This window comes from Odontomachus brunneus, unplaced genomic scaffold (assembly GCF_010583005.1).
Source record: "Odontomachus brunneus isolate Ranch 3 - 2012 unplaced genomic scaffold, Obru_v1 Obru_scaffold_038, whole genome shotgun sequence".
Classification (NCBI taxonomy): Eukaryota; Metazoa; Arthropoda; class Insecta; order Hymenoptera; family Formicidae; genus Odontomachus; species Odontomachus brunneus.
In genome coordinates, this window is record NW_022639488.1 from 224136 (window position 1) to 234625 (window position 10490).

Genomic DNA, 10490 nt, shown 5'->3' on the forward strand with positions numbered 1-10490 from the left:
TGGCCTCAAGAGAGGCTTGTGAAAATGAGCTGGTCAAGTTTTTTACCAATAGGGACGAGGACTTCTTCAATCGCGGAATTATGAAATTGCCTTCAAAATGGACAAAAGTTATCGAACAAAACGGCGCATATTTGATCGAAATCGGATAATCCGAACTATGTTAATTTCATCGTCGAAATAAAGCGAAAAAACGCTCAGAACTTTTTACTTCACCTAATATAAAATTTGTAAGTTTATAAGGAGGACATAAAAGACTATTATTTGTCTGAGATCCTTGGATGGAGGCGTTAAGATCGCGCCAAAGTCAATTTGAATTTTTTAAATAAAATATCCTATTCTTTATTGCATATTCTTGTAGTTCAGACCTTTCCAAAACACTATAATAACGTATTTTTTCATTAAGTACTTTTTGAATAATGAAATTTGAAAGTTACAGTACCGCCGACATTTTTTTATTATAAATTGAGCTAATCAATTTCGCATTTTTGTTCTGTTCTTTTGTTCATTGTTTTTTGAAGATTAAAATATATATGTGTAAATAAAATTAATTAAATTTTTCCACCTATATGTTTGTTTTTTATTAAAATCATAAAATTCTTATTTTGTACCCTGTAGTACTAAAACGAAGCGTCGTAGAGAAAAATATTATGAACAAAATATGTTTGTTTTTATGTCCTCTATTTTCCCTCAAAGTTTGTCGACCTAATTTTTTACACCCTGTATCATGACATATCCGTGTGCCGAATCGAAGCATGTCGCCGCTTCGGCTACATACATGTATGTAGAGATGACACAGCAAACGGCGTGTAACACAAAATCGTGTCCCCAAAGATAATTATCTTTCGTTTTCTTGACGGCGTGGTAGATGAGTGACAGCGCGCGATTATATTTAAAAGATTATTTTATAAGACAGCTCACATTAAAACCGTAATGTTTTCCTGTGATTAAAAAAAAAAAAAATAGAATGAAAGAAAGCGATATAAACTGAAAGGATTTGTAGAGAATCTATCGTGTTTATCCTAATTGTTTATAAATTTGTACTAAATTTTGACATGAATTTACCTATACGACAATTTTGTTGACGAATGTATTTAGCCAAAGCGTGTTACACTTTTTATAAGATGACGATAGAAAAACACCAATTCTTGACATAACTATTTGACGATAGATTATGATGCACGCCTTCTATCGTAATTATATGTACAAGTCAAATATCGTTCGTACACAATCGAGAACGATAGGTTTCCTTTATATGATAAAGGACTTTGAGTTTCTCCCATCATTAATACACTACAAAGTATGACAGATTTCCAGTGATTTTTTCATGATAAATTCCAACAAAACGATAGGACACCACAAATCTCTAAGAAATCTATCATAGTAACGATTTAATACCCTCCTAATAGAGCACGATAGAAAACGATTTCATTTCTTGCGGATTCGATACATGCAAAGGATACGATAAAGAAACAAATATGATAGAGAATAGTTAGATTCTCTGCAAATCCTTTCAGTTTCTATCGCTTTCTTTCTTTCTATTTTTTTTAATCACAGGAACATATTAGAGTTGTGAGCTGTCTTATAAAATAATCTTCTAAATGTAATCGCACGCTATCACTTTTCTATCACGACTTCGAGAAAACGAAAGATAATTATCTTTGGGCGCACGATTTTGTGTTACACGCCGCTCGCTGTCTCATCTCTACATACATGTATGCAGCCGAAGCGGCGACACGCTTCGATTCAGCGTCAATTCGGCACAAGGATATGTCATGCACGTGTGTCAATGTATTACGCTTCGCTATGTCTCGTAGCTATGGTCGGGGGGGACGCGGCGAGACGCAATTCACAAGTGTCACGGTCGCACGTCGACCGAAGGCATCTGTCTTTCTGCGGCCGCTTTCTGTACGCTAATTTGTTGACAAAATAATTATTTTCTCAAAAAATAATTAATTTCTCGAAAACTATTGCAAATATCGCAAAACGGCACAGGACTTTCTTGTTCACCTTAATCCATTCTACGTTCTCATCAAGGGTCATCATGGAGGTTCGGGACACCCTGTATATATATACAGGGTGCCCCGGATCACTTTCACAATCTCTCGTGAGGACGTAGAGCGGATTGAGATGAACACAAAAGTCTCATACCGTTTTGCAATATTCTCAATAATAATCGAGAAATTAATTGCAAAAGAATAAGGAAAAACGCACTGAATGGTTGAGGGAGAAGCGCTCGTGGCCTAATTATATAGTGCACGGATGTCGGCGCGCAGTGATTGGAAAAACAACGCACTACTGCCTATACTCATATCGCTGCACTCCTACCTCTCGCCTCGGCGTAGTACGGTAAGACGTAGGATTGTAGCGATATAAGCCGTGCACTGACTGCGTGAATATAAGACTGCTTGCTATATTACTTCGCGAGCGCTCTTCCCTCAACCATTCAGCATGCATTTTTCCTTAATCTTACAATTAATTTCTCGGTTATTATTGAGAATATCGCAAAACGGTATGGGATTTTTGTGTTTATCTCAATCCGCTCTACTTTCTTACGAGAGATTGTGAAAGTGATCCGGGATACCCTGTATATGTACACACATACAGGATGTCCCACATAAGATATCCAACAAGAAAAATATAAGTAGAACAGATAAAAGTGAACAAATATTGTAGAAGTCATTTTTCAAACAACCACGTAAAATTTCAAGATATTAATTAAAATAGTTGGGCATATCAGAGCGTGCGACACGGCAGGCGAGATATACGGCTCGCCGTGGCCGGCGAAGAAAATGGACAGGCGCACACGTACACGATCGCACACACGAAGCTACCCATTTCAATATGTCAACCGGCCCACCTCTCTGGCCTATAAGATAGGCTCGCGAGCATGTGTTTATTTTCTTCACCAGCCGTGGAGAGCCGTATATCTCGCCTGCCGCGTCACCGCGCTCTTCGTAGCCCAACTATTTTAGTTAATCTCTTGAAATTTTACGTGGTTATTTGAAAAATGACCTCTACAATATTTATTCACTTTTATCTGTTTTACTTATATTTTTCTTCTTGGGCGTCTTATGCGGGACAGCCTGTATATTTGAAATATTATTATTTATCATGGGAAAAATTAATTTTTGGAAATAACTCGTGACTGTTACAGTAATTTATTAAATTTATTGAAACTTTTTACCGATGGACTCCTAGTTTTACACACAATGAGGCGATATGAGGCTTGATGATATATTGAAATCCAATACATCGAAAGTAGTTACTTTGGACGTATAGTGACATGTAAAGTTAATTTTGATGATTATTTAAGTAGGAATATATTCAGTGATCAGTTTCATTTAGTTTAACATAGAACTTTATATATAAAAAAGTATTTCACTAATAACTTCATAATATATTAAAAATATTTAAAAGAAAGTTTTACAACTCTTACCGGAATAACGTATATTTATTAACCTATGTGGAAACAATATAATGCTTTGGCTTTGTGATTCAGATAGCTAATAAAATGAAATTTTTCAATGTCGCTTATCTGTAAATCTAAGGCTCTATTTACTATTACTATTATTCGAGAAGTAATGAGTTGTTATATTTTCCGTTATATTCTTTACTTAAATTCCGAAAACTTTTACGATTTACTGCTACTTACTGCTATGTACATATACTTTGCATATATAAAGTAAGGATAAAAGTAACATTTGTATTCATTATTGATAACCAAAAAACTTAACTGTATTACTATTACTGTTACTAATAAAAAATAATATTGCTATTTAGTAGATACTGAAAAAAAGCAAGTAATATGTATGTATAGGGTGTCTGATAATAAATAACATTATGTTAAGTAGGTAGATTGTAGCAAACTAAACTGGGAAGTCCTCTATCATTTTGAAAATTTCGCCATATTTATTAATAAATAAATTAAATAATATTAACAAATGTATCTTGGATGATGATTTTATTTGAACTTATATGAAGTTATTCGCTAATATTGTTTGGAAAATTCTTTAGTAACTATTCTGTAATTTGTAAAATGGTAGAAGACTTTTTTCTATTTAATTTAATACAGTCTATCTACACTATTAATAGCTATACTATTAATAGCTATACTATTAATAGCAGCTATTAATAGTTATGTTATTAATTTTCGGACACCCTGTATAACGATAAGAGAGTGAAAGCTTTTCAAGGGAGTTCCAAATAAAAAGCTGATTATATACTTCAGAGGCTCGAGCCCTAGTGGATCTTTCGCTTCATCGCTCGACGGTCTCGCCGCGAGACTTCGAGATTTTGATGAGAGGCATTCCTTACCACCGCCTTCTCCTCGTCCATCATCAAGGTAGGTCATATTAAATAATTGACTGCGAACGTAGCTCGTTAGCAGATTATTTATACACTTGATACCAGATTGCCGAGGAGTTCGCCCAGTAGTCCAGCGCCTTCTAAGAAAGGCAAACGGCCAGCATCAGCTTCTCCTATCCGAAGAAGGCTTCTGTCGAGTCCATTATTGAGTAGAAGAATGAGAAAAAGTCGTGGCGAAAGCTCGGATGAAGAAGGGCTTCTTCAGGATGATTCCTCAACGAGTTATCGAGATCTTGAGACATTCCAGAAAGCTCAGCTGCGTCAAAAGGTCTATAATGAAGATATTGTATCTTTTAAGAAGAAGAAGATCACATCAATGTTCCTTATTTATAGTTAAAGCAAAGAGGAGCGGGTGTTTCCGGTTCTAAATCGGAAGCGATAAGACGCGAACTGGTGATGCACAATAAGGCACCCATGTGGAACGAATCCAGTCAAGTGTACCAGCTCGATTTCGGTGGCAGAGTGACTCAAGAAAGCGCCAAGAACTTTCAAATTGAATTCAGAGGTAGACAGGTAATCAAACGAGTCCTCTTAATATTTAAACATTTCAATTAAATTGCGTGTACAAAGTAACTCCGAGTTTCTCTAGGTAATGCAGTTTGGCAGGATAGACGGCAATGCGTATACGTTGGACTTTCAATATCCATTCAGCGCTTTGCAAGCGTTTGCTGTTGCTCTAGCAAACGTCACACAACGACTGAAGTAACTGTCGTTTATCTTTAGATTATATCGTGAAAAAAATGGCAAACGTGAAACGTCTTAAATCATGAGTGTATTAAGAACTGAAGGAAGAAACAAGTTCGATTTTAATCAAGTTGGAGTAAAAATCCGTCGAGATTCTCATCGATCATCAAGATTCAATACAACTTCGACGGATGTGTCGTTGACGATACCGACTGACCGATTTACATAATTCCTAATTAAGCTATTGATTCCAGCAACGACGAGAAAGATTTCGCGTAGCCGGAGATTGCCGAAGCTTCGGGACGAATGAGACGTTGTATAACAGATTTGCATATGCAAACCACTGAGAAAGAGAAATACAAGAGGGTATACGCGCGCGCTAACTCGCGTATCCACGCGACGTGCAGTCACGAGCGAATTGAATTCAGATAAAACACAAAGATTTCGTGGCAACTATGTATAACATTTCGTTAAACGCTTCTTCGTCGTACCGTCCAGAATATTTCGTTTCCTCCCAACCTCGAGCGCTCATTTTGTATAGTTTATGCGACACGTTGGAGAGTCTAGTGACGCTGTTGAAGGTTCACCTCGTTCATTTTTGCGGTCCGCCGAGTGTATTCGAATTTTATATACATATACTATATAGACGAACTCGCACACGCGGGGCGGGACTTACGTGTTGTTCAATTAAATGTTTCTTAAATGCGTACGATGAGAGTAACGATAACAATAACGAGTACGATAATAATAATAATAACGATTTTAAGATATAACGATAGTAATGTAACGTCCGGCCTGTAATGGTCTCCGCCATTAACGGTAACAGAGCAGACTGATTTTAAGAGAAGGGACGAAAGAGTCAGAGTCAGAACGAAAGTATGCACATGTATATGTGAGTGTATGTGTCAAGATAATTGTTGTCTGTATTTAACCCGAGTCGCACGATCGCACTGTGGTGTTTACTTCGTCGGTTCGAAGGTGGTACGAGCGAATATAATATCGATAAACATAAGGCCTATACGCAGGAACGCTGCTATCGGCGAGAAATTCGCCGTGTTCCGTGACTGAGGTGCCCGAAACGATCAGGGTACGTATTATGAAATTATTCAGAATGGATTTCAATCGAAATAATCTCTTTAGAAAATATAATAGAAACCTAGGAAATAACTGAATGATCGAATGTTTCCGATCGGAATTCATTCTGAAAAATTCTGAAAATAATGCGTGCCTAAGATTGTAGTGAATTCGATGTGAGATGCGCAGCAAAAATCGTGCATAACTTGAATGTGAGGATCCTCGAAGCGACAATGCGAAGCTCTTACTTCGAGCGTTCCGTAAATTCGCAAAAATCAAGCAGTCTAGGAGAAGTTTTTGTGGATTATGCATTTCTTTTTTCACGTGCAAGATCGCGGTAGATTATTGGAGGCGAGAATGTTTATAGAAATCGAGCGGAAATGTGTCATAATTTGAAGCTTCCGCAATGCTCGTTACCTCAGATAGACAGCAACATTGAATATAGCGTGTAAACATTTAATGCATACTTTGTGATGATATTGCGACAGCATAATGTGTTTAAAATACTTATATTAAAAAATCCCTACTTATTATGCATAAGTATTTACTATTTTTTATCTAAATTCTAAATATTTACTTCTTATTACTATAGCAATTCTATATTCAGAATTAAATGCTTTCTCTTTCCGACAAAATAAACAGCAATTTTTATGGCATAAGACGACTTCTTTTGTATATTGATAAAATTCTTGTTGCATAAAGACGCATCTTTGTGTAAATGAGATCGTGACATGTCTATAACTTTTCAGAATTTTATTGATAAAACTTTCTGTTAACTAATTATTACAACTGACTAGACAAACAAGACGGAAACAATTTTTCTCTATGTTTTAATGCTAAAAATAAAATTATGTAAATCGTATATTTTTTATATTTTAGTTTTTTTTATTTTCATTAATGTTTTATTTGATTTTTTAGGATTAGAATACTCTAATCTGTAATTTTTTATATTGTGCTAAACTATATCACATTTTTCATAAAGAGTTAGCTTGCGTGATCTTGTGTAGCATTTCCCACTTATGTAATCTCACTTGCGGACGTACTCTAACAACTTATTTTTTCGATTTAATTTATTTTATGAATGCAAATGACTTTTATTAGACAGAATGATATATCACACAACTGCAAAAAACTTTATTTTAATAACACGTCACTTAAATTGACTCATTCACGAAAGGGAATGTAAACACGAAATTTTGTCACATTCAAAAATTTACTCGGATGTTTTTAAATCAGACTTTTCTTTTTTCTAATAGTAATTTTAAGTTTTTAATGGAACTCAGGGGAAAATACTTATGTCTTAAAAAAATATTTCGCAATTCCGTATTTACTATTTTTTTCACGATATATACATTATCAAACTTTCTTGCGAACTCTTCTCGATCTCCCCTATTATGCTAGTTACTAAGCAGTATATAGTATGTAAAAATATGTCTACCCGGGTACTCTGCTCGTGAACCTTACATCGTGAAATTATAAGGCCGTATGTTCTCATGACATCGTGTAACTAGCAATCGCCATAATTTTGCATTGCTGCGAACATCGATGGCGCCATAGACATAGTATACATGGACTCCAAATGCCTTTGTTCTGTCGTCTAATTGAATGAAACCAACATCTAAAAAGAGAGCGAGAATAGAGGGGCTATAGTTTTCTTTTGTCACTTTTTTGTTGCGCGTGCATCCATTTCTCGTTTCCATAATATTATAGAGTGTAACGGCATTCCGACTAGACTGGCAAACAAAAGTCCTACTTAAATCTTGCACACTTTGCCGTGCAAAAAGAGACAGAGAACAGAGGTACATGTTGGCTTCTCTTTTCTGACTGTATGCGGAGTCTATGTATATTATGTCTATGGGTGGCGCTAATCGAGATTTAAAAGTCTTCACACTGAGTAGCGTACTCTGATTACGTACCTTCTATTTAAAATGCCCCATAGTCACAAATTTATGTTGAATTAATGCACATGGGACTAATTTTTTCAATTACAGAATTAACTAGAATGTATCAGGTACTTATTATGTATTTGAATTATTTGAAAAACGAATGATTATATAAAATTATATAAGACTTTCGTCTCTATATTACCATATAATCATATGTAATTATAAATGTCCATACCAAAAAAGTATATAAAAATAATTACTTATGTTTGTGGTAGCCGATAAATGTCGATGTTTAGTTAAACGAAACTATTTTTTCTCATTCAATATTTTTTCCGTGTGGGCATGTATAATTACATATTATATATATACAGAATGTCCAAAACCTTTTTTGACACAAATCGCAAGAAAATAGAACGGATTAAACGGAACAGAAAAGTCAAATACCATTTTGCAAAATTCGCAATAATTTTCGAGTAATTAATTATTTTGTCCGAACAAATTAGCGCTCAGGTCGGCGCGCGACCATGATATACGCGAATCGCGGCTCGCTGCGTCCCTCCGCCCATAGCTACCCACAAGGCAGTACAAAACATCTTAGCAATGTTTCCAGAATATTACATTTCCAATGTTAAATATTCTGGAGATAATCTCAGAAATATTCTAGAAATATCTCTGCAATGTCTTATGTCACCAACTTGTAATATTGTTGAGATATTCTGGAGACATTGCAGGGACATTCTGAAATATTGCTGGGTAATTCTGAAAATATTGAAATCTTATACCAAAAATTAATTTTTATAATATATCTTCAACTCACACGTCAGTTTATGTTAATTTTATATGAAAATTTAGGTGTTTTAACTGATTTCTCACTATTTTTACACCAGAAAATTTACTCAGTACTAGTCGGACGCGAACTCGAGAACTTCAGATATCTTCAGGTTTCTAAGTGTATCACCTTAGCTACTGTGCTACTTCTTCAACTGATACTAAGTGTTTCTTATTGTTTTCATATGCAACCAAAATAGTAATTTTTTTATAATATTATTTAGTACAACTACAAAAATAAACAATTTAGTCAAAATATTTAATACAATAAAAGAAAAGTCAGAGATATTCTGTCGATACTCGTACCTCTTCGCGTGCCATGGATAGATTGTTAAAAAAATTTTGTGATATTATAATCTTTTTTCAAAAATAATATTTCATGCTGGTTTATTGCAATTTAATGTTAAATAATTAGCCGCATTTTCATGGAAATGACAACTGAAAACATTCAATACGGTCAGAATAAATTTATAGTATTCTAATGAACAGTTTTTCGACGATAAGTCTTCCATAAAGTCGTCCGCCAATTTGTTAAATCTTTTCCATAAGAAAAATTCTACCGAAATTTTGCTATAACCTGTTACCGCGCTCCGTTTTTCAGCGATCTGGACGGTATGGGAAGACAGAATTCTGAAAAGTAGTGCTGAGATCTTGATTGCTAAGAAATATTGTAAAAATATTTGTAAGATTTTATATGAAGACATTATAGAAACGGTTTAAAATATTTTTGATGTATCATATATTTGAAATATTTTGTGCATACGCTAATAAAAAACGTATGACTATCCATTCAAAAATCCCATAAGATATACTTTATAGAAAATTATAGAAATCTTATGTTTATTGAACGAGTAATTTTTTATTAGGATATCCATATAAGATATAGTTTTTCTCCAAACAATTCATTTACTTAGATTGATTTTTAAAATATTTTAAGTAATAATGTATCGTGATTTGAAATAGAGTAGTTTCTATAAAATTTTGTTATGAATATATATACAAATATTTTGAATAATTTCTATAATGTCTCAAAATTATCTCACATATATAATGAACTGGACACACACACATACACACGCACACACAAACGCACACGCACATTATAACAATAAATAATTATTATTTATTTTAATTACTTGTGTTCATTATTATTAGTATACCCTTACAAAAAATACTTAATTGTGGGTGTAAACACCCAAAAATTGGGGATAACACCTAAATTTGAGTGTTAACAATTAACTGACTTCTTCAGGTCAAGAAATCTTTGAATATACATATAACGGAAATTTGTAAAATAGATGTTTTAAGTAAAATATTTCTAGAATATTCAATTTGAGATATTCTGATATATTTCCCGTGACAGATTTCTAGAATATTTTAAAAACTTCGCAAATGATAATGTTTCAAATGGAATATTTCTAGAATATTCAATTTGAGATATTCTGATATATTTCCCGTGACAGATTTCTAGAATATTTTAAAAACTTCGCAAATGATAATGTTTCAAATGGAATATTTCTAGAATATTCAATTTGAGATATTCTGATATATTTCCCGTGACAGATTTCTAGAATATTTTAAAAACTTCGCAAATGATAATGTTTCAAATGGAATATTTCTAGAATATTCAATTTGAGATATTCTGATATATTT

The 10490-nt window shown here is 33.9% G+C and overlaps 1 protein-coding gene across 2 annotated transcripts in view; it reads left to right on the plus strand.

Annotated features, from left to right (window-relative positions):
* The window catches only part of LOC116844001 (tubby-related protein 4), a 131604-nt gene extending 122852 nt beyond the window's left edge, over positions 1-8752 (plus strand). For both annotated transcript variants that reach the window (XM_032815036.1, XM_032815037.1), the window contains 4 exons: positions 4229-4342; positions 4411-4633; positions 4699-4878; positions 4955-8752. In XM_032815036.1, coding sequence (XP_032670927.1) covers positions 4229-4342; positions 4411-4633; positions 4699-4878; positions 4955-5071 — 634 coding nt within the window. In that variant the 3' untranslated portion in view covers positions 5072-8752. The remainder of the gene's footprint in view (positions 1-4228; positions 4343-4410; positions 4634-4698; positions 4879-4954) is intronic.
* The last annotated feature ends 1738 nt before the right edge of the window (positions 8753-10490 follow it).